This window comes from Apostichopus japonicus, chromosome 20 (assembly GCF_037975245.1).
Source record: "Apostichopus japonicus isolate 1M-3 chromosome 20, ASM3797524v1, whole genome shotgun sequence".
NCBI classification, from domain to species: domain Eukaryota; kingdom Metazoa; phylum Echinodermata; class Holothuroidea; order Aspidochirotida; family Stichopodidae; genus Apostichopus; species Apostichopus japonicus.
The window spans coordinates 23,526,231-23,552,012 of record NC_092580.1 but is presented as its reverse complement, the minus strand read 5'-3'; the positions used below and the strand labels follow the sequence as shown (position 1 = coordinate 23,552,012).

The 25,782-nt window shown below is 38.2% G+C and overlaps 1 protein-coding gene across 3 annotated transcripts; it reads right to left on the bottom strand.

The window, feature by feature from the left end:
- Positions 1-179: 179 nt before the first annotated feature.
- On the bottom strand, positions 180-25,782 carry LOC139962007 (cysteine-rich with EGF-like domain protein 2). 3 transcript variants are annotated; one of them, XM_071961801.1, is made up of 12 exons: positions 25,645-25,782; positions 22,837-23,040; positions 21,737-21,819; positions 19,139-19,193; positions 18,402-18,510; positions 17,738-17,776; positions 17,231-17,280; positions 16,614-16,740; positions 15,104-15,205; positions 13,993-14,178; positions 11,851-11,985; positions 180-2,970 (listed from the first exon to the last, which is right to left on the bottom strand). In XM_071961801.1, exons 2-12 carry the CDS (start codon positions 22,972-22,974, stop codon positions 2,636-2,638), a joined length of 1,359 nt encoding a protein of 452 aa, XP_071817902.1. In that variant the 5' UTR covers positions 22,975-23,040; positions 25,645-25,782; the 3' UTR covers positions 180-2,635. The 3 variants fall into 3 exon arrangements, with proteins under 3 accessions (XP_071817902.1, XP_071817901.1, XP_071817903.1); XM_071961800.1 differs by having other exon boundaries at positions 25,605-25,781; XM_071961802.1 differs by lacking the exon at positions 180-2,970 and adding an exon at positions 3,804-7,838 and having other exon boundaries at positions 25,605-25,781.

Sequence of the window (25,782 nt, the reverse complement as noted above, 5' to 3'; positions counted from 1 at the left end):
CAACCAACACTTATAAAAAATAATCCAGACCTATGGTAACACAAGTCCTAGCTCAAACTCAACGAGAGAGACTTGATGGCAAAGCTGTACATTTACACTGGAAGAGAGCGTTGAACGTGTAATAAGTGTAATAACTGTTTAATGTTTCAGGACTCAAAAGAAAACACAACACAGATGAATGTTTTGCAACTAAATAAAGAATACGCATATTTTATAAGATGAGAGTCATAAATACCAATTCATACAAATATTACATAATGTTAGATTGGCATTCTTTCCTTTCATCTTTTTCACTTTTATAACACAGAGCAGCAGAGACAAACCCACCAAAAGTGGTAATAAGTTACTTCACACCAGAGAAAAGTTATCCCTTATTAGCAACCAGCACCATCAACCCATCCACAAAGATCATTCACCCCACTTAAGTACTCGACTGGACGACACGTATTACCTGTATTACCACATGTATTACCTGAAAATGATAAAAAAGTTGATTTTACAGAGGTAATATATAGGAGCAAAATCCTACACAAGGGACTGAGGAGTTAATGCACCAGTTCTCCCCTCCCCCACACCTATAATCTCCAGGCTGAGTTTGATAAATCTAGGAATCAACACCCCCCCCCCCTTCCCCAATTCAAAATGTGGGCACTGTCTTCCCTTATTGCACCCTATGTTAGCTGCTCCAAATACAAATAAACTAAAATGAAGAGTTGCTGAACAGTTACTTGTAAAAACTCACCAATTGTGTCACACAGGCCAGGTCACATAGGGGTCACTACTGAACCGACTTGTAATTGTACAGACTGCAGGAGGGGGAGGGAAGGGGTATATCTGTGCCACCATCAAGAGGACAAAAACTTCAACAGTTATAAGAGACATGTGTTGTGCCCCTCCTTATACTGTTGGTCCCCTCCTTACATTGGTGGTCCCCCTCCTTAAATTGTTGGTCCCCCTCCTTAAATTGTTGGCCCCCTCCTTAAATTGTTGGCCCCCTCCTTAAATTGTTGGTCCTCCTCCTTAAATTGTTGGTCCCCCTCCAACTGGGAATTCCTGGCTATAGGCCTGCTGTCACACATCACTAAAAGGTGAGTTTAAAACTACATCCAACTGACAGTTTACAAACTGAGTGGCACTGTGATGACAGCTAAGGTTTGCACATTGTCTATGTTCTATGGTAAAGTATATATATGAAAAATACATAATGACACATACCTAAAACATAAATGACCTTTAACATAAATGACATACCTTAAACAGTATATATACAACACATACATTAAACAGACAAATACAGTGTGGTGATACTGCAAGGTGATAAAGTCTCCATGACAACCCAAAAATGAGTGCAATACTTAAAGAGAATATGAATGCAAAGCCTCACCATGACAATATGCATCCAGTAATCTATTAAGGTCCTTGATGATACTCTCATCGCAAGCTGTATACCTAACTTGACCTCCATCCCTCATTCTCTCCCCTCCCCCCACCCACCTCCAAATGTTTTGAAACTAAATGCTACCATTTATGTCTATCAGACCTTCACCTTTGGCTCAAAACATGGTCAATTCCAATTGATTAATTGTCGTAGTCTGTAAATTTTAACCCTCATGGCTATACATACACCCCAAACACACTGTTAATAGCAGTGAGGGGTGGTGATCTTGTCTCCACTAAGTATCTGGTTTTCTGGTCAGTAACCTTTGGCAAGTTTGGCATGCTGCCAACTAAAACAATCGGTCAGCAGCTGATGATAACCTCAATAACCAACTTTAAGGCAAATAAGACTTGTCTATAAGCTATATTCAACAACAGTTTCTTTCAGACAAACAGGCACTTGAGGAATTTGAAAGATGCACAGGATTCATACAACTATTTTGGCTGCATAAGAAAGTGTAGAAAGGTAGAAAATATAAACTTTGAATAAATAAGATCAGTAAACAACTAGACCAGTAGCCTTGTGTTCTTTTCTAAACTCCAAAGTGCGATACAAAGCAACTTTGCTAGGAATGATTGTTTTTAATACTTAAACGAAAGAGTCCACTGCAGATGCAAGACATATCAAATGTGCATCATGTGTGTGTGAATCAGGGCAGGAACATTGTATGTGAATAAATTTAGGATATCAAGGGGGTGTGATAGTTTATTTGCTCTTCTGTCACTTTATATGTGAGTTTGCCACAACTTCCGTAAATTGCCTGTTTCATCAGCAGAGGGAGGGTTGTGGAAGGGGATAAACATTCTAAGGCATTACACATATCAGAATGTTCACACATATCTTGTTTATTTGGGAGGCGGGGGGGAGGAGTTGACAACATACTTTCTTATCTTAGACATTAACAGGACAGAGTTGTACATAGAAGTTGGATCCCACAGAATGTTGAAAACATGCTCATAAGGTGTTAATGAGCACAGTTGTTGAGAAACAGTCAACTATTTTATAATTGTAACTTTTTACCCTTGGAAAGGGTTAAAGCAGAAACCCTGACAAAAAGTAATGTTGCTCTAGATACCCAAATTTTCTAGTTCTAAACCAAAGCCTTGGGAGATCTAACGAATAAATCTAATGATTAATTAAATAAATCTAATCTTGGGAGATCTAACAAATAAAGTCATGACCTACCATCACCCAGGGTCAAAGTTCAATGTGAGGTGAATCTGGAATATCTTGGCTTGAGGGTTCAAAATTGTCTCTTTCTGATTTCAAATTTTCTTGTAACTTTATTACATCTTCTTTCTGATCACTGTTGCTCTGGTTAGTTTCTTCTTGTATTGGTTCATTAGATCCTGTAGCCATGGCGATATCCTCTGGAGTATTGTCAAGAGGATCCTGGCCAGCAGGTTTTCTTTCGTCATGTGACATATCAGGTGTGTCAGCCTCCTCCTCCTTCTCCTCCTCCTCCTCCTCATTGTTGGGTTTCTGGTCACTATTTACCTGATCAGATGCCTCGTCATTACTTTCCTCACCGTCTATAGGAAAATGTTACAGATTTTGAATTTGAAGATTTACACATGGGAAGAAGATTTGAAGTAGTTAAACAATAAAACATTTAATGAGTGATGTCTTGACTACTGCAGTATGCTGTTGACTGAGAATCCAAAAGAAAACATCAATATTAATACTGAGGTATCATTTTAAGCTTCTACCAGTGTCATTCATATTTTCACCCCGAGGAAGGTAGACTTTGTCCCGAAACGATGCGCCACCCCTACAAGGAGAGTCCTGTTTACTTTCTGGTTTTGTCATCTTCAGCTGCTCTTTGAAATTCACCATGATACAGTGGTAGAACATGTGTTGACACTCAATGGTAAACAAATGATAAACCCCTACTTGTAATTGGAATAAACCTTCCCCACACCTCAGTTCATATGCCATAGAGATTCTTTCTTTTTACTTAAAAGACATTCGTTTTTTTTTTTTCAAGAAAGGAATATTCAGCCGTTGTTTTCAGTACGTATTACAATAGAGAAAAACTAATCCCCTCCAAAACTTAACTCTTGACAAAGCTCTCCCCCCCCCCACCTTCCCCCACCATGTCCTCCCCATTCAGAAATCAATACTTTATTTGCATTTAGTAATTAACATAATTAGCTATTAATTATTATTTGATAGCAATGATTTCCCATTTTGTGCACCGTGTCTTCTGAACTGCAGTATTCTTTTTCAGCTTTTTTTTTTTCTTCACTTTTCACTTCTTATTTGTATCAAACAGTTACCTCGAGATCTGTCTCAAGGAAAAATGTTTTTTCCAAAACATGCAGAAGACATTACAGAAAATGAGGAAACATTGAGTACCATATCATCTGATGTTAACTTTGTTTTTTATTTCACTCATTTCACCTATCAAGGAAAATCAATAACTGCAAAAACATTCAAACTCTAGGAAATCTTCATTCATTAAGGAAGTAAACAAATTGTACTGATATCATAGAAAGCCACCTCTCCCCACAAACCTTTAATGGCATGAAACATATCTAATTCTAAATGGAAAAGGGTAAAACTGCAGACTTAGCGTACATTTTCTTACATGAATATTCACATCAAGAGAGTGGATTGCCTAATTACAAATACTGGTAATTTCCTGTATCCATAGGTCATAACCAAATCTTTGTAGCATTTTTTATGGCAAAGATACACAATTTTTTAGATTTGGTGATATTTTCTAAAATGCATCTGGCAACAGTAGAATCAACGATGTCATCACGGCAAATTCAGTTGAAAATGTCTTTTGTCTTTCTTTATAATATTCACAGAGGAAAGTGTAACACTTGCTACAAAGGAAAGTTGTATTTTGATGAAATTCTAAACACAGAGGACATGGACAGCTAAGCGCAAATTCAAATTACGTCAGGTTTTGAGGGTAAAATCGACAAGATAGTTATACTAGGAAAGTAAAGCTTTTGAAGAATATTTGCTGTGATGACATCACAGATCAACTAATGCGATCCACTCCCTGGAAGAATCAATGATTTAGCCTGTCAAAATAGATAACATTCAATCAAGTATCATTATAAACTAGTTTTGCAATAAATTCTCTAAGAAAAATTACAATATTAGGAAGACAGAACAGAAATACCCCTTCAAAATGATAATACCACCTACGTTATTTTAAAAAGAACATATTATTCAAATATTTACTCTTTTTTTTTAAACAGATTTTCAATGAGATGATGCTCATTTGAACAGCCTTTGTAGTAAAAGGATGACTCCTTGAAGTTGATCTTTGCTGATCAAAGGATTGTCAAAACATTGAGGACAACTCTTCCCCACAAATTCCTTGTCTGTTAACAACACTTCTTCACTTATTCTCTACAACACATGAAAAATAATACAAGCAAATATTGCACTCACTAAAAATATACAAAACTAAGAATGAATTTACCTACAAAACCTTCAACACAATACAAGTTCTATTCTAAACTAGTACCATCCTAAATGCCCATCTTCTCTGAAAGCTGCCCAACAGGAAGTAAACAACATGAATGTGCAACCTTTAAATTACACCGATATATATGCATCTCACTGTGACATTTTATAGCCATGCCCATTCCTCTCACTTAGCCATCATTTCTTACAGGATCTTCACTACCCACCACCTCTAACTCCATCACCTATTCCTCCAGCCTCCTCTTCAGTATCCACCAATTCACATCCCCTCCATGTTTCCTCTCCTAGCCCCCCCCCCCGAAATCCCATCTGTCTACAGTTTTCTTTTCTCCCAACCCATAGCCTTTTCGCTACATTTATCCTACATCACTTATTTCAATCCTTCCGCTGATAAAAATTGAGACTATCAGCCACCAATTCTGATTAATTCCCGTTTTATTTTAACAGCCACCCAAATACTCTATTTTCCATCCTGAATCTTTCACCAACAGTTTTCTCTTACACATCCTACGTGTCTCAGCCACAATTTCCGTTCCTGTCATCAACTTCTCACTCACCCATCCTTGATATCTCCCCAACAATTTACACTCTCCTTAATCCCTTTCTACTATCTCACTGGCAGTACTTCTCCTACCAATCCACAACAGATCCATGTTTTAACCCTTCTCTCCCATTTTGATTTTAGCCCCCCCCCCCCAAATCCTAGCTTGGCAAAATACTTGGATCTAGTACCTCCGGGACTCCTGCTCCATCCACCCACCATACACCATTAATTCTGGCCCTCTTCAGACCCCAACCACCACAAACTACTTCACACCCTTAATATATCGATATGGACACTAAACACAGCTAAACACAAAATCAATTGCAAATAGTTATTATTGCTTTTCAGGAAAACACTTGGACACTATATCACTCATCTTTGTACATCTATATACTGACCCCACCATACATTGAAGAGAGCAAATTTTTAGGCAACCGTTGCTCAAAATATTATTTTTTAATGTAGGTTAGCTGCAGAAACGAATCAACTACTATGAATACATATGCTGGTTAAGCGCGAGTAAACACTCACTACTGGTCTTTGATAGTAATATATGGTAGACTTGTTAAATTGGACTGCAACATTTAAAGAATTGAAAAACACCTATTTGGGTAGGGAAAGATAAAAAGAACATTTCACAACATATTGAATACAGTTAAGAACAGAAAGCTTACTAGTTTACTTCCAATTAACATCAAAGTTAATTTGCACCAAGCATACCAATTGATCTCACTCGTTTGAATACAAAGCTTTTCCATACATACGGAAGCACACCCAAAACAGGTTATTACAAAGTAAAAATACCAAAAGATTAAACAACCAACATGTTCTTACACATAAGCCAAACTTCAATGTGTTAGAAATCTCAGCAAATTGTGTACTGGACTATAAATGGATGTACTGGACTATATACGGAAGCACACCCAAAACAGGTTATTACAAAGTAAAAATACCAAAAGATTAAACAACCAACATGTTCTTACACATAAGCCAAACTTCAATGTGTTAGAAATCTCAGCAAATTGTGTACTGGACTATAAATGGAAAGACCAGGTACTACATTAGACCACCAACACCGCACCATGAAGACTGAAACTTGAGATAAGGTTGGCAAATGATTTGATTCTGTAACACGACTATGGTGTTTTGATATGCAGCCTAAGGTAAATTTTGTAACATGCACTGTGTTACAACATGCTACCTTGTTCGTATCAGGTACCACAAAGGACTGTTTTATGATATGTTATCTTCGTACATTTTGTGACACGATGAAAGCGTTTTATGGCCTTGCACCCATGGGGACCTGCGAGGTAACCTGTACAAACAGAGTCTGTACTGGATTGGGGCTGCCGTCTATGGGATGCCACCCAGAAGTGTGGGGTTTGAATAGTGCAAATGTGGGTGCAACAGGTTATCAATCACAATGGATTAAATGTTGTTAAGTTGTGTGAGAAGACTTGATACAAGGCTTATAAACTTGCAACTGAAATTTATTTGTCATGAGACAGGTACCACGTTAGGAACCTATATGATGTAATTAGTACTGTGTTATGATAAATATTCCAATGTTTATGTCAAAAGTACTGTGCTATTACAAGTACCGTGAAATGCTACAGTGTTTTGAGTTTCAGAACTTACTGTTTATATTTACAGTCATTGCACATATGGAGAGACAACTAGTGCAGAAGTTGCCAACCTTGCTCGATTCAGAGGCCGATTGTTTTGAAAATGATACTGTGGGTTGGTACCTTCGCAAATGCTCTAGTAAATACGTTTTGTGAGAAATTAATCGATCAATGAATAACCAATTTTTTTCATTTTTTTTATACCTTCTGATTAACTTCATTTTTTTCTATAAAGCGGATCTGGCAGGGGTTGGTAGGCCCTGTCAGGAGACACATGGTCACTGTACAGAAGCTTTAACCCCATTGACTAGAACAAAGAGTTATTATTCCTGAGATTTCCTAGCTGCATTACACCTCTTCCTCTTCTGTCCTACGACATCAGCCTCTTTGTCAAGTTTGCATCAGAACCCATAAATCAGCTTATATCAACTTATTAAAACAACAGTTGTCACACTTTTAACCCTGAAAACAGGCATTACTCCTCCAAGATAATCTGAACACACAAACATGGATGGGAATGGGGGGGAGGGGGGAGGGGGGAAGGAACTTGGCTATTTACTGACAAACTCTAGAAATCCCTGGAATAAAGATGGTCTACTAAGAATGATCCTCATGACAAACCAAGCTGTTAGTCCGATCCCGACCACCACAGCAATGACGGGACTACTACGAGAGGCAATTATTGTCCCGGCAAAGAGTAAAAAGTAAAGAAGGTAAAGAAGGAACTCTGTCTTTAGGTCAAAACCTTGTTCTTGGATATTTGACTGCTTACCTGGAGTTACTGAAATGAGAGAAAAGCAAAAAACAAAATAAATAATAAAAAATTTAAAAAAAGCTCAGTACGGAATCTGGAATTTCACAAAATCAGCTCAGGTAGGACTGGTTTAAAATATTTTGAAAGCATTGACAGTCCAAAGAGACAAGAAAGAGAAAAGACATGTAGAACCCTAAACAAAACTGCTGCACATTGGTGATCCTCTGTGACCTAAAGCAAGTAAATCGACCCTATCAACCATTAGTAGACGGATGGTGCGTGGTCAGAATGACAGTCCTGTTCCTGCAGGTTAATTGGAACTTTTTGGGGGGGGAGGGCAGGGGGGGGAAACAGACAAATGATAGCAATATAAATTAACAAATGAAATGGAAGACAAGCAGCACAAATATTTGGAAGCTTTAGAAGAGTGGATGGAGCTACTTAGAAAAATATTAGGAGGTTGCCCCAGACCTGGCAAACCCATCCTGCTGGGATGTAACCTTATGCTAAGAAAAAATAAAAAACAGTTCCCGGTGACTGGACTGTTCCCCACAGAGGAGGACAATTCCGATGGAGTTTTACTCACAAGTCCTCTAGCCACAGGGTACCTAAACAAGGTGCCCCCTCCCTCTGCCAGGGCTGAACCCTCCTCCCAGTTTAAAAAATCTGAAGTATCTATGGAACATTTTAATTATTTTTTGGCATAGGTTTTGTGAACTAAGGATTTAATTGAGAGGTCGTGGATTAGGGGATCAAGAAGGAGGGTGTTTTTTTAAGGATTTTTTGTTTGAGATAATGAGTTGTTCAAAAAGTGGTTAAGAGTTTGCTGCTTCAAGGAGCTTTCTACTGGCGATATAGCTAGGGATATTGAGGCAAATTCTATGGGCTTTATTATTAATAATGTGTAATTGGGAAATTTGAGATTTATTACAGCTAAGGAAGCAGATAATGCCATAAGTAGTAATTGGTTTAATTTTCAAGTGGTAAATTTGTCATAAAATATGTGGGGTTAGGTATTTTAGATTACTAAGGCTTTTAAGTGGGTTTAGGATTCTCCAAGCTTTGTCGATGGTGATATTAATGTGTTTCTTAAAATTAAGTTTATTGTCTAGGGTGATTCCTAGGTAAACAGCTTCTTTGCTGGGTGTGATGTCAGTAGTGAAAAGATTAATACTGTAGTCCACGGTCAAGTCATTGGAAAAAGGGTACTTTAAAGATTACACGCTTAGATTTATTTGGATTAATTTTAACTCTCCATTTACTACACCAGGAGCTTACGTGTTGGAGAATCTTTGTAGTGCACTGTTTGTTGTTTGCTAAATAGAGAGATCGTCGGCAAACTGACTGCATTGTTTGGAGTTGAGTTTATTGTACGGGAGATCGTTCACATAAATGTTATATAAAAGGGGACTTAGCACTGAGCCTTTGGTTCTAGTTTTGGCTTTAGGAGATTATTAATTTTCCTCCAGAAGGTACGGGGGGGGGGGGGGGTCTTTTTCGCCAAAAATCTCACTACAGGTTGTCTTTATGTTAGTTATTTCTTGATGGTGAATGAGATAATTGATTCATTCTTAATCTTATTAATCTGGGTCCTAAGTCTAGGGTCTCTAGTCAAGCAGAACTCTCTCCTAAGCTTTCTCCTGGCCTTGATAAGGCTTAAGCTATTATTTCTTAATGCCCATTTCTTTCTCTTAGCTCTTTTGAGAGGGCAATAATTGTTAAAACTTGTGGAGATTGCTCGAGAGAGAGTTGAAGCCAAGTCGTCTGGTTTGTTGGTAGAATCAATATTGTTGAAGTTCATGTAGTTAGGGTCAGTCAATAAATTGTCGATGTTGTTCCTAAAATTGATCCAGTTAGTCAGATTAGGGGAACGGTAGATATTTGAGCATATGAGAGTGGTTTTGGATTTTGTTCAGTTTTAGTTAGTTTTATCTCTTGATATTTTGGGCATCCTTTGTATAGTGCAACATGATTACCGCCGCAGTTGGCACATTTTTTGTCTTCTTTATTTTAGTCAGTCTTTGACTCTATGGTTTTCTCCACATCGAAGACATTTAGTTAGGTTTTTGCAATTTTTGAAGTTGTGGCCAAAACCTTGGCATTTGTAGCATTGTGCAACTGATGGTTGAACTTGATAAATTTCGACCCTATGTTTTGTATAACCTAGGGTTAACTGGTTTTTTATTAAAATTTAATATATATATTTATAAATGTATAATTTATATAAATTTATATTTGTAAATATATATTTATATATATATATTTAATAAAATTAGTTTGTCTCTGTCCTTAGTGTTGGGTCAGAGGAGGACGGTGGTAGTGGTATATTAGCCATTTGGTGGGCAGCTCTGCCGTAGCAGGCTGGAGAGATGGGGAAAAACTTAGAAGCTTCCAAATAAATGAGTGCTTGTCTTACCTTAGAAGATTGGCAGGTTCTCCAGCCAAAAAAATAAAATAAAAATTGTAGCGTTTAAAAACGCTTTTAGTCTTCCCCTGAACTGTGTGAACTGAAAAAGTGCTATTCTTACAGAGAGGCAGAAACAAGTTTCGTAATACAGTTGAACAGAGTTACACATTCCACGCATTCCAAGCAACCATGACAACGTCTAACGTGTAAAAAGCAATTGAAAGGTAGCGTGATACGGTCCCAATAACTCTATATAGTAGTTCTGTGCTAAAGGTGCTAGTCAAAAGCCAATGGCCTTCTATAGTGTATGACAATGTACCATACCAAGTATCATTTGATACCACCTGCAATGCAGAAGGTGAAAAATTTCCACAATAAACGTGAACTTCTAAATGCAATGACAAAAATTTCCTTCAAACTCTGTCTCCAAAATTTCCTCATCTAATACCTAGAAATTTCTATTTCATTCGGTATTACCAACGCCACAAATGCTAAGCCCTTCTGGCCCTAGCGCCCCAACTATATATTTCTGTTTGTGCCATGGATTCCAAAAGTACTGCATACCTCTTTAAAATCTGAGGATTGTTAATTTGTCATTTTTTTATTTTTTTCTGACAGCTAATTCACCATAGGCTCTAGTGGATCAGTGTTGGATTGGATCAGCATAGCCTGGTCACATGACTCAAGCTAAGCCGGCTCTTACTTTTCATCATTTCCACAAAAGCGTTGAATTAGCATCCTTGATCTTGATAGAAAGCTGTTCAGCCGATAGTCTGTAACCAACTAGTGTTGCACCGATAAATGGGTATGCATTATCGGTATCGGCAGATATCCCAGATATTAGACGAAACCAGTGTCGATAAAATTACCGTCACGCACTGATAGTTCCCAACCGATAATGCTTCTTCAAAACAAACATACTGTTCTCTGTGAAGTTTTCCACCCTTCAAGTAGTGTCAGGTCCTTAGTGTTTAAGTGTGGTTGGTTTAGTTTAACTTCATTCTGTGATGTTTTGTAATTTATAAAATGTTGGCTTAAAGGGTTGGGTTTTTAAAGCCTTTGTTTGGATGTTTATTAAGAATTGATGTTAAGAGCACAGTACTAGTAAGGAACAACATTGAATGAACAATCTTTATTGTCAAACAAGATCAAAATATGCAAGTTTGGATAAGATGGGTTTGTACACAGATATAGACTACTGTAACACACCGGTTTCTTTTTACTGTTATAGTTATTGGTATCAGCCGATATTGAGGTTTGAAAACATCGTTAATCGGCCAAAGCTTATAAAAACAATAACTGTGAAGCTCTAGTGACGACAGATGTCTATCACCTATATATTATTCTGTACTCCAACGATATAAATGTACAACTGTTTACTACCTTCCAAATAATATTTTATGTTAAGACCCTTAAATAATAAAAATTTCACAAGCAACCCTTACTCTGTATCAAATCTGTAACCAGTGACTAGTTATCTGTTTTCTTTTTGAGGGAGGGGGAAGCTCTTTTCAGGACCAGTCAGGGGGGTGTTCTTGGCCAAACTGTTTCTTTCAGGAAAAAGTTCAGTAGCCTGTTTTATCTAGAAGAGGGAACCGGTTTGTTTGACGGGAAAAAAACATTAGAACTTACAGACAGATTTATCCACGCAGATTTGCCCGTCTGAGATGTACCCCTCTTTGCATTCGCAAAAGTAACTACCGGGTGAGTTGGAACATTCCATATGTTCTACATTTTGGCAAGGATTGTTCTCGCATTCATCAGTATCTGTAAACATGAGACATCAAGGGAGTAAATAGATCAATGACATTCTCATTTGGAAAGTTCCTTTAACTCAGAGCTGTCTTTGTCCTTTATTTCGTTTCTGATAATAAAAAAAAATTCTTCTTAATTTTTGTAAGATTTGAAAAGACATCACACTGATCGACTTAAAGGATTGGTTCAGTTGTCATACATGTTTATGTTATATGAAAGAGGACAATAAAAGAAACACAATGGTGAAAAAACTGTTCAAATATCTTTTTCGGTTAAAGAGATATTCAAGTGTAAAGTTTTATCAGATTGTGTAGAAACTGCTGAAATCTGACTAGCTGTGATGTCACATCCTCACATTCCTGAAAAGTCTTTGTTTTTTTTCTCTAAATATTTTGTGAGATTTTATGATTTTCAACCAAAAGTTATGTCAGGAGATCTCATATTTGTCAAAGGAAGTATTTGAGATTAAACATCTGAAGAATTTTTTATTATATTATTTTCATATGTGTTAAAAAATGTAAATAATTTTTAAAGAAATATATTCACAAATGTTAAGGAAGTGAGGATGTGACGTCACACCCTCACAGTAAGTCCTTCTACACCAGTCGTTTTCAGAGAAATTTTGATGTCTTCAAAGTGTCATATCTCCTTAACAGAGCATGCTATCATGGTAGTTTCTTCACTGTTCTTTTTGTCTTTTTGTGCTCTTTCATACAAAATAGACATGTCAAACACCTGAACCAATCCTTTAACTCCACACAATTTATCATTTACACACAAAAAATGTCCCACACTCTTCTGGAAAATACGTCATCCCAAATCTGGCTCCCTAACTTGAGATGTCATTGTTAGACAGCAAAAACGAGGCAAACGCTACTAGGCAAACACTTGACATTTTTGTGGTTGTTATTAAAGATAAATTTATGTTTCATACTACATACACTTAACATAATTTCATCTGATAAGGCTACTTGCACAAATTCATCTTATGGTAACCTTGCTCTTGTATCTAGGAGACCAAAGTTCAGATATTGGACAAAACACACCACCATCGAGAGCATAATTCTCAAGGATTGTTGAGTGTTTTTGATAAGTGTTTAATGATAGCTATGAGAAATGAATCAGACAATTTACAGCTTAAACACAACTCAGTGATATTTGCATTGTGTCTATCGAATATTTGTAATCTGATTTTGTAAGTCAAGGACCAAAACGACAAAACTAACCAATGTTGGACACATGACAGGCTACACATAGTTTTCAGTCTTTGCCATCCCAGTGCTAAGTTTCCTAGAATAAGGTGATGGCTGGTGTTTGTCTGTTCATGTGTGACCTTTCTTTATTGTTGACAATGGAATGATTACATCCATTGTGTCTATATGAAACCAAAATGTCTCACACAAGGACTGTGGATCAGGGTTGGATTGGGTCAGCACAGCTTGGTCAAATGACTCAAGCTTAGCCGGCTCTTACGTTTCATCATTTCCACAAGTCATCCTTTATTGTCCAAGTGAGGAAATGTTGTATATCTCTTGGAGGTCATCGTGGTCAATGGCTAAGGCAATGGTCTTGCGATTTAAGTTATGCAGGTTCGAATCCTGGCCAGCTCATTATGTTGTGTCCTTGGGCAACACACTTTATCTTCATTGTCTCTCTTCACCCAGGTGTATAAATTTGGATCTGGGTGGTAATTTGCAAATATATAGTTGTGTGCGCCGGTTTGTGGCTGCACCCTATGGGAAGTCCCCTCGGAAGACACATAGATGTGGCGCCCTGTAGTGCCCCAGTAGCGAGTTAGCGACTGTTTGAATTGTGCACACTTGGGTGTGACAAGTTACACCAATGACTAGGTGTTGACCGTTGTTAAGTTGTGTCAAGAGGCCTTGCCCTTTTGCACATATCAAAGGTGATTACCTTGAACACCAACATGTAGACTTAATCTGCAATGGTAATACTCGCAACGCACGCTACATATAAATCCTACAACTCTTGTCTGAAAAAAATTCAAAAAGTACTGACCGTGACATGTATTGTCCACCATATTGAAGCCGGTCCTGCAGGCCACACATTTATCGTTGCCGGGCCCTAGACACTCCGTGCAGGCAATGTCGCAGTTGCCGCAGGTATAAGAGCCCACAGTGTTTTCACAGTACTGTTCCTTCGCACAAGGAAAGGTTTCTGGATCTGGTTTGCACTCATCGACATCTTTGAAATGAGAATTGAAACCATCGATGCCCTTACCAAGTAGAATGTAAGGATATATGTAGCAACCCCTTCCCTGTCACCCACCTTCCCCTCCAATCCCACCTTCCCCTCCAATCCCTCCTTCCCCTCTAATCCCACCTTCCTCTCCAACCCACCTTCCCCTCCAATCCCACCTTCCTCTCCAATCCCACCTTCCCCTCCAATCCCTCCTTCCCCTCTAATCCCACCTTCCTCTCCAACCCACCTTCCCCTCCAATCCCACCTTCCCCTCCAATCCCACCTTCCCCTCCAATCCCACCTTCTTCTCCAATCCCACCTTCCCCTCCAATCCCACCTTCCTCTCCAATCCCACCTTCCCCTCCAATCCCACCTTCCCCTCCAATCCCACCTTCCCCTCCAATCCCTCCTTCCCCTCCAATCCACCTTCCTCTCCAATCCCACCTTCCCCTCCAATCCCACCTTCCCCTCCCCCCCCCCCCACGTGTCAATTGCACTTTTACCAAAGAGAACAGACAAGGTTGTTTTCAAAAAAATTATCAAAAAACAAGGACAAACAAGGTTTGGAAGAGATCACCAAATTCAGACAGCTGTTACACACATGGCATTTTTTTTTTTGGGTGGATCAGGGTTGGATTGGGTCAGCATAGCTTGGTCACATGACTCAAACTTAGCCGGCTCTTTCTTTTCATCATTTCCACCGAAAAAGAAGGCAAGAAAATGGGCAATATTTCAACAGTGTAGCTTGGATGGTTTGTGGCTGTGTAAACAAAGTTGCTTAAAAAACTGTATGAACCAAATGCAGAAATAACTTCTCTAAATAGAACAATATAAAGATGGTCTGTGAAGTAAATGAATCAATCAATCAATCAATCAAGCAACAACTCATCTCCAAATTCTTGACCGGGATATTCAGCTCCGTACTCACCATGGCAACCGCTCTCATCATCCCACTGGTAGCCACCTTTGCATTTCGTACAGGCTATAGGTCCTGGCCCAGAGCAAGTTGAGGCACAAGATGTATCGCAGGCTGAAAATGAACAAAGATAGTAATAGACAGGTTATATATATATATGACCTGAGCTGGATGATCTAATATGCAGACAGGGCCCCTAAGTCAAGGGGCCTCTGTGAAAACTTCCAGGCAAGATATACTAACTTACATTCTTAGTCAGGTTGTGCCTCACTAAGTAGAAGGGTAGGAGCTCACGCATACGACGCCCTAGGGGGCCGCAGAGTGTGTTAATCAGCACTGAATATGAATAACGTGTACACACTATACCAAGGGCAACAAAACACCGACCAATGTCAGGCCTCATGATTCCGGCTATTTACTAGCTAGATGCCAGTGGATTTCGAATCGTTGCCAATGGAAATGAAGGCACTGACACTTTGTTTAACCATTAGACATTACAAAATATAAGCACATAGTAAGTCGGGTTAATAAGAGTCTGTCAGGCGTGATTGCCTGGAGCTACTGAAACATAAGCCCCACATTACTGGTTATCGTCAGCAAATATTTATCAGGGTTGCTCTGAAAAGCTGGTGCAGTGACTGATGTGTATTTTAACTTTATTAAGAAAATGCCTGTGAGAACTTGACTTTAATAGCCAGTAGATGTTTCTTTAAGCAATTGCAATTTGTATAAAGTGGCTAACATAGTGAAATTCTAAAGATAAATGTAGAACCAGCATTTAAAAAACAGATCAACAACAACAACAACAACGACCTGATCTACTGCTGTTAGAAAAGTCCACATTAGTTATGAGATATGAAAAACTTTATGAACATATCAGTTGGATAACAGATGCACACTTGACACTTACATTAGTGAAAGATGAAAGATAATCAATACTGTTAGTTCAAAACTCTGTTTGTCTAAGCAAATGTTTGCATCCCTATTTGGTTGCTCTCTGATCACATTAGCCCTCCAAATTCATTGATTTCTTCTACAATCTAATGATTATTTGTCACTGAAATGTGCTTCACTTTGAAATATCAGCAACAATCAACAGTAATTTCAGAGGCAACACCAGAATACCAATATTTTGTTCAAAAGCATCTTCCTCTCTTTGGATAATAATCTTCAGGATCGGCCTTATATAAGTCGTCTCATGTCATGATGACCCCACACAGTGTTGCCAGATGCCTAATGCTACTGATGCAAATTCTGCAGGCAATTTTTTTTTTTGACAAGATTCAGTTCTGAACCAAGTCATTTAATGTAAGAACTAAAGAGAATGAAAGTATAAAATAAGCCATCAGGGTACCAGGCCTTACTTGATGTTGCTTTGTCAAAATATACATACCTCCCTCTTAGTGACCAGTATGTCACTTTTCAACTTTCTTAGAAACCAAACAGTGTAACTCTTGCTGAGAACACTCTTTGTCAAACTGTATACACTTGTTTACAAGTCATTGCATTTCTTTGGCCGTACCTATGCACAGAATGTCACTTTCGTTTTTGTGAGCCTCGTAAAATCCTTTCTTGCAAACATCACAGAGGTCGCCTTTGTATCCACCGTGACATTTACATTTGCCATTGCCACCTCTTGTTCCTGCTCCCTGCCAAAAACCAAAAAAATAAATAAATAAATAAACATGGAAAACAGAAAGATAATTCATCAACTCTGTCAAATTAAGCATTGTTTATTGTGGAACAATTAGGGAATAAACCAAGCCCAAACTAGCTTAAAAGTACCAAAAAAAATGAACTTTAAAACAAAATGTCTGCACATGACATTTCATGTTTTGTTAGTTGCTGTAGTTACGTTACGACAACGGTGACACAATATGGCGGCGATACATACATTGTTTTAGTTTGTGGGGGGGGGGGATCTACATCCTGCTAACAAACTTGGCACATACTTTAAACACCTCATAATGCCAGGATGTTTGTTTATAGACCTGATACAAGAACATGAATTTTCCCCAATTTCAGTAGTGCCTTCAGCATACATTTGACAACACACATAAGTATAATAATATACTTGGGAGAAAGTGACAGAACACACAAACAACCCATTTCACAATTCATTACGCACAGGTAACTTACTTTACAGGCTCCATTGCCAGAACAAGGTCTTTCTATCCCTCCTGTACAATCTGCAAATATAATGAGAATTTCTCTTTTATCTCGAAAAAAATCAATAATAGTGAAAATTTCTTTATCAACTTTTTCATTAAGTCTACAAGAAGTAAAGAAAGAAATGAAATGATTCCTTTCATAAGTCTCTGAATGGTAACCTTGGATATTCCAGTGTAGTAAAGGGAAAAAGGAGAGAGAGGTGAGGGATAAGGTTGGAGAGGGGAAGGAAGAGGTGGGAGAGGGGAAGGGAAGAGGTGGGAGAGGGGAAGGGAAGAGGTGGAAGAGGGGAGGGAAGAGGTGGGAGAGGGGAGGGAAGTGGTGGGAGAGGGGAAGGAGAGGGGTGGGAGAAAAGGATAGGTAGGAGGAATAGAAGAGAAACTTTCCACATGCCTTACTAAAGCTCCATAGTCAGAGCTGTGACAGCAGACTGGATCTGCTAAACGGGGATAGAAAGAAACGTAAAATCAAACTTACCATTACAATCTGGCCCATACTGGTTTTTAGGACAACAAACTGTAATGGAGAATAAAAGAATTCCTGTAGGTATAAGCACTTGTGCCCTTAAGGATACGTTTGATGCAGGACATCCTGTTGCAAACATGGCATGATTTTCTGAGTTTCATCGCTTAGTTACTTATACGATTATCTCCATTTACTCTCAGTCATCACACAAGATGTATTGTGCCGCCGAATACTACATAAATAAATATTGGTTTTTGGAATTTGTGTTACTTAGACAAACCTACCTTTGCAGAGGGGGGGAGGGGATGGGGTGGGGGAGGTTCATTGGAGGTTTATGAACTTGTGTTACAAAAATAAATAATTTGCCATTTTGTGTAGCACTTGGCTAGACTCTGCTCGATAATTATTCCCTACTTTGTGAAAAGGGAAAAGTACGGAACATAAGTTGGATGAAGAATGTCTATACCTGGATCACAGCTCTAATGCTGATATCCACAAGTCTGGATTTATGAATGTAAAAGTCTCACTAGATAACAACATCACCATGGCAACTACATGCAAGGCTATTTATTGTACAGAGCTGAGCGACTCGGCTGGCAGTTTGAGAATTGAGGGTGTGGATATGTCAATGGTTACCATTGCATGTGAGAACTGCTTCGATGGAAGAGACGCTTACCTAAAGCTTTTTCTATACACAGCCATCTTTCAAAGTCGTCATTGTCTCTGTCGAGGTTGCTCCACCATTCTTCTAGCAGTTCCTCTGCTTCTTCGACAAATACATTACACTGAATAAGAATGGAAATTTGAGCGAAATAATTTCAAAATAAATAAAAAAAATAAAGAATAAAGATATATACTGTATGTACAACCCACTCCTCTAGTGTTACAGCTATTGAGATGTCATGAATTATAAACATATTGTACAGTAACTGCACTCACTAGGGTGGAAGCATACATCATTTCACAGACTCAAAAGTTCATTCACTCTGGTTTTCAACAAATGTCTTTCCCAATAGCTGTTTCCTGAGTGGTGTTAGCGCACCATAGGACAAACTATGCTGACAGTTGATAGCATGTGGCGATCTTAAAGGGGAAAAGAAACTTTTGGCTGACCTAAGTTGGGATAATCTACTACCACCTTACATGCTTCACAAAACAAACTAAAGACTTAATAAATATATTATGACATAAAAAACTTACAAATAAGATAATGAACCAATGACAAATAATCTATTAGACATAATATGAGATTATTTAAAATGCATAAATTAAGTAACTACCTTGGCAGCATACGTACCAGTCTACAGTATGTACACACATTGGCAACATTAAAAAAACACCACTGACTATTTCATATTCTAGGCGAAAATTTACAGATTTTTAGATACAATTACATATTAACTTAAAACCTACCTCATATTCTGATCTTTTGCATAAAGTTTCTAATATTTCTATAAATCTTGTTTCACTGTTGAGGAGGAAAAAAATGTTGACAAATTACTCGGAAGCTACAGAAAAGCTCTTACTCTCTGCATTTGAACTAAAATTATTCTATTTTTAACCTCAAACATGTACAGTAGGAGCAGCACACAACCTTCTCATCTTAATGATTTTATTACCCCACAATCGTCAAGTACTATCAATATATGTGGTTTCTATAGGTCAATGGTCAAAATTCAGAGGATAAACTAGGCGATCGTCGATTAGTGACTTTTTCCTCCAACTCCATACGGAAGTATTAAATTGACTTGCAACCTTCACCTTCACTGATGTGCATGTCAATACTGTATCTTAGGTATAAATACATATAGATCAACAGGGAACTGAAAGAGACATATTGACATACATGCAACCTTCAAAGGATATCAAAGATTTTGTATAGCTCTGAAACAGATCTCTGGGTATGATCAAGATTCAAGGGATTTCAAGGCTGCTATCGTTCTTATGTATACGTAAAAGAAAGAAAGATCATGACAGGTACACGTTCAGCACACGCACGTGATTGAAAATTTGAATATTGCAGCACATTGACATATATATATACCCTTATATATATTGAAACAAACTTGAGGATGCTTGCGTATTAGTACTGATAGTCGACTCTTTCTTTTATAGTCGCGACTACTCGGTTACAGTTATGGCGTCATCACTGTCATTTTTACATTGCAGAAATACAGTCAAAACAAATCTTTCTCCATGGTGCACTGTCTTTATTTTTTCTATTGGGTCTTAATGTGTGGTGTCTAAATCATGTTAAAACATCTACCAAACAAAAACTGTGAACAACTTTCAATCTACATCGTTTTCCTTAAATCCTTTATAGTAAATCAAAAACTTTTGAATGAATTAACAAGGCTACTATAACTGCTAGCACTTATAATTTTAAGCAAACGCGCAAACAATGAATAGATGTAACACCTTGTAGCGGTGTTATGATTAGTATGCAAGAGTTTTCTGTAGAAGGAAGGTCAACGTTCTAGGCTCTAGCCTAGTGCGATAGCAGACACATATTTTTTCACATCGAAATTAAACTACATCGCAATCGACACAATCGATCAGACATCAAATAAATGTAAACCAGACCAGTAATGAAATATTTGTAAACATGTTTGAAGAACTGACTAATACTTTAACACTCGTAATAGAATTAATAATTTACGAATTTGCGCAATGATCAAACATTGCTAGTACTGAATGTTGCAGAGCAGAACAAGCATATTACTGAAAAGTAAACGCATGAATCTAACCGGAGCAGGTGCTTGCCGATTTTTAACACAGATAAGTGCTAGTGTAGCATTGTGAGAACCTGTACTTTGTGATATTTGCTGAAAACTGCTTAAGTGTTTTTTTTTATAGGTTAGGCTATTTTCAAAAGCAGATTACGTGTAGTGCTAGCTTGAAGTCGACTAATCACAACTTAGGTTTTGAGCGCGATTAAACAAAGTTCCAAAGTGTAATCATGACTACTGGTGATTAATCGATTACAACTCTTAGCACGTTTGTCACATTTGTCACAACATGTTTTCTTATATAGCGAGTTTATACACCTTTAATGATGAAGAAAACTAGCAAGGACTTATGCCTTGAAGACCATCAGAATGCAACTACAAATATGGCAACAAATGAAGTCTATTTAATTAGAGCTACTAATGATCATTAATTCAAAGTATCGTGAAGGGTTGTCTCAAGTTATAGGTTGATCCATTGTAAATTTGTTTTGAGCAACGCACAGAAAGTTTGGTAAAAAACACCAGAAATCGATGATCAAAGATGATAGCTAGGATACCTAAAGGTCTTACAGTATCTAAATATTCACTTCTGCAGTAGACCATGTGATCAACCTCACAGCAGCCCAGTGGAGGGTTGAGAGGTATCATAAAAATATAAAATAAAATATGTCCACTTGTCATTGGAAAATGCTAAAATCTCAGGTCCAACCTAACTGCTCAGCACATATCCATGCCATACCTGACACATTTAATCCATGCTTGGACATTTAACCTTATGGATGACTGAAAATGTCTTGTTTTGCATAAGAATAGACAAGACAATAAACAGTAACATACATAGATACCAACAATCACAGACTGATGACAGGCAAATGGATCTTCTGTGACCTATAAATTTAAAGGCATTGAAGACTTACCCAAAACCACGTGCCGCGCTCTGAAAAAGTTAACTTTCCGTTGCTTGCAAATTACGTTTTCTTCTTGTCGCTACAAATGCAGACAGTAATGAAACGTGATACCTTGTTATCTTTTTTATCTAGACCTGAGATGTCCATCGCTGCTATGTACACTGTGTCGTGGGTATTGACCATAGCTGTATGTATTGACTGTACACTAGTGTCTAATTACCGACGGTAGCAAGCTGTGTGTGTATTTTCTGGGATGGATGGTGGTGTCTAACACTTCTGTTACACCTCATTCAAAACTAGGTCTGATTACCGGCATGAGACGTTAATTTGTGCGTGAGTCTTCACACCCTTTAAACCCCCACTTCTATACTTACCTAGTGGAATAACTCCCAAGTTTTTTCTCCTCCCAATCAGCATCTCCACCTTCAAAATTATATCTGGCTGTTCTGTCGATACCCTGTTAAATAATATCAAACAGAAAACATTTCTGAAAAATACTGTACATGTAGTACTGCTCTCTCTGCTTGATCACAGCAACATTGAAAACCTGAGGAATTTACATCCCCCCTCAAAGTAGTATAGACATATTCATGTATTGCAATAGGTAATCCCCACTCCTTGTTCCCCCCCACCCCCCCACCCCAAAAGAAACAAAAAAATGTTGGATGAGATGATATATTGTTTTTCTTTTATGTACATTGTGAAATTATCTTAAAAATCAACTCATATATGAATACAAAATGTTATTTATATTTTAAACTACATTAGTTCAGTGTTTAATCAATCAATCAATCAATCAGAAGACATTTATATAGCGCTAAAGTCAACATAAATTGTTCAAAGGCGCTATTAGCCTTGGTCATTGGTAACTTGTCACACCCACACACCAAAGTGTGCGCAATTCAATCAATCTCTCCTGGGGCACCACAGTGCAACACAACCACGTGTCCCCCGGGGGACTTCCCATAGGGTGCAGCCAGAAACCGGCGCACGCAACTATATTTACAAGTTACCTCGCAAGTCCCCATTTAAACACCTGGGTGAAGTGAGGCAATGGAGATAAAGTGCCTTGCCCAAGGACACAACGCAATGATCTGACCAGGGCTCGAACCTGTAATCCTTAGATCACCAGTCCACTGCCTTAACCACTTGACCACAACACCCTCCAGGTTACAAATGGAAGAGAAGGTCAATGGTGGTCTCAAGAATGAATGCTATTATAGGCTACTTTAATAGATATGTACACCAATTGTAAAAAGATTCATATACAGTACAATCAAAGCCTAGTACCCCGACATCAGATCATGTAAAAGTGAGTTTGATGATTCTTACATTTGTACATGTTTTAACTGGAACTTTTAAAATTCATAGAGAGATGCAATCGATCCGAGTCTGCCTCAGAGAAAAGAAAACTAAAAGGCAAGACAGACACGTCCATCGGGAAGCATGAAATTGTATCGTCATTGTTCCTCACCTCATTAAAAGATTTAGTAATTTCTCTGCACGTTGAACAACGTTTTTCGATATTAGGTTTTCCATTCGACAGGTTCAAGAAAGACAGCAATGCAAACGATGTAAGAAATCTCTGTATCCAAGTTAACCTGACCTCCATGGCAACCAATCTCAAAAATACCTCTGCATCGATGATAATCCTATATGAAGCAGTCAGCTAATATCTCTGAGAACATAGAGAAACAGTATCACATGAATTAACCAGAAAGAAATATACTGCATGACTAGTAAAACTTTTTAAGGATGCAAATTGAATAGCTGTGTAACCTGTGACCAAATGCAATAAACACTTCATACTTTTAGGTTAATACGTACGTCCTGTGATTTTCCAGCATCTTGGATTTTTAAAATGGTGCGCCTTGCACGTGAGCCGTACAGTATGTAAGTTATACGACAATGTATCAGTTAAGCCTTGTAGGTGAGTGCCATAATGTTAGGCTAGGTAGGCCTAGTCTTTCTGCCTAAGGCTTAAGTCTTACACTTAGTGACTAGTCTTATGGAGATCGATTTACGTAATCAATTCCAAAGATGGAGGGTAAGCCCATAGTATACAGCACGTACATTACAGCACCACAAACAAGCATGCGGTATGCCCACATGCACAGAATAGCACTGCATACATGTTGTACTCCAGCCAGCTTGTCATATGTGTGTGCGGCGTGAAGTAGAAAGCAAGCATGGTCGCAGCCCCCAGATTCTGTAGTACGAAGTGTACCATACTTTATGTAACCATTTGTGTATATATGTACAGTATGCACATCTGTATTTACTAATAACAAAACATGCTTTGACTACAAGTTAGTGATGCGAAGGGGTGTGCGTGCAGCTAAAGTGTAGGATTTCCCCTCATTTACGGAACATACCAAAATGTGATTTATTTTTTACGTTGTGTCTATTATGAATATTAGGCTATACCAACAAGCTCAGATCACTTTTTGGGGGGCAGATTTTGATTTTAACGAATGGGGATTTTCCAAGTTTTGTTTGATGTGTTGAACACTTACAGAAAATAGGCTAGTCGTTCGTCGGACAACCTAAGCAGGGTTTTAGATTGTCCGACGTGATTTTTGGTCATCTCGGACAATCGGCTGACCATTAAATTTGAGCCCTTGGGTGCATTCACCTCTTTCAATGCTGAGATAGTGTTCAGATGCTGAAGTACACTCTCTTCCAATGGATTGGGACATTAAATGGCGGCCCTAGGAGCAGCAATGGGTGCAACAATTACCCTCCTGCTTTGCAACTCTGTGAATACTCATTGAAAACAGAGGGTTGTGCATCCAACATCATCACATGGATAAAGTACCAGATGAACTTATATTGGCTTCCAATAACCTTGGGAAACACTTAACTAAACCAAGGATGTTCAGCACAGTAAATGCTCATAAGTGGAAGGTTAGGCCTACAATGTTTTTAAGTTCTAACTAGTCTAGCATGGTTTCAGATTTTCCTGGGCATGTCAACTTTCCCTATCATTATGTGAATTTACATAATTTTTAAAATGTAAGTGTTTTGTGCTAGGCAGAGGCCCAACGAAGTTGCAGTGATACTAAAACTGCAGCAATGTATTGCCATCTGGCCTACTGTAAGCCCAGCCTTACACTGATACCGTAGAACCGAGCGTGAAACGTGAAATAATCAGGAAAAGCGGGTACTGCATAATATATGTCTTCTTTTATTGATTCAGGATAAAACTGTAACTTGTAACTTCAGATAATTAAAATATAAAGAGCCCGAGGACTACAGACGAAAATATAAATAACGGAGCCTACTTTTCTACGTCCGTAGACTTCGGATGATAAACTTCAACTCCTCGATAAATCTTTAAGAAACACTTAAACCCCTGATTCCAAAATAACAAATTAAGACGCGTTGTACAGGGCACACGCTCTGCCCTTGAACCCGATTGGTGTAAACTTTTAACTCACCCCTTACCAAACTCTTGATTGGTTGAGTGCCAACCTGATATGCAGATGAGCATATGCAAATGGGCACTCAACCAATTTGAACCAGTTTGGCTGTCTTCCAACCCCGAATCATTTAAAACAAAAGATATGCTTCTAATAGTGCGTGATTTATATCCCGCCACACCACAGCGCAAACCACCAATGCGCGAGCCATGGGTGACGTCATAATGACAATAACTAGAATACGCTTCACAATAACAATAACTAGAATACGCTTCACACATGCCTAATGTAAATAATTTTGAGCACTGATACTGTAGGCCTATGTCCACTGTCAATATGCCTGGTATTTAGTTACACTAGTAACATTCCTTCAAGTTCAACCATTGTGAATGTGATATTTCTTACATGTCATTGGCCAGTGCCTATTTCCTTCAAATCTCTGGCTAAAGTTAAAGGTACCAATTTTATGTAGCCTAATGTTACAATTTCTTTCTTCCACTCCAGGGTCATAAAAGAAGGGGGGTGTCACAATCATCCTTTATTTTGATATGAGGTAAGACTTCCTAGGCTTCGGGGCCTTTACAAGGTATATCTAGACCTACTAGTACTACTTCGGGCCTACTACGTTTAGTTTTACTAAGTAATACTACTGTCCTTAGCTAGGCTAGCGATCCCTAACTAAGGCCTACTGAACTAGTTAGTTAACAGTAATGCGTAGTGCGTTAGGCTACCATACGATACCTTAGGAACAAAGAAATTCGTCCAACAGATATCCCTACATATTACAAACAATAGGCTAAATACATAGAAGAATATTAACCTGTCGACGGTTGCTTGATTATTTTCAAGTTATAGTATACCCCGTTTTAGATAAATCTCAACAGCGGCATACTTTGAACGAATTTGTTTTTCTTTTCTCAACAGGATTGAATTTTACCGTAACTTACATCGCACGTACCACGCAAATTTACGTGTACCAATGCTATACGTACACGTGT

Bases quoted from the DNA above. Each gene is read 5' to 3' on its own strand.
- LOC139962007 (XM_071961801.1), bottom strand. From the start codon at position 22,974: ATGGAGGTCAGGTTAACTTGGATACAGAGATTTCTTACATCGTTTGCA. The intron at 19,194-21,736 runs GTAAGTATAGAA...CCTCCTCAACAG, and splicing joins CTTGGGAGTTATTCCACTAG to TGAAACAAGATTTATAGAAA. The intron at 18,511-19,138 runs GTAGGTTTTAAG...ATTCTTATTCAG, and splicing joins GCAAAAGATCAGAATATGAG to TGTAATGTATTTGTCGAAGA.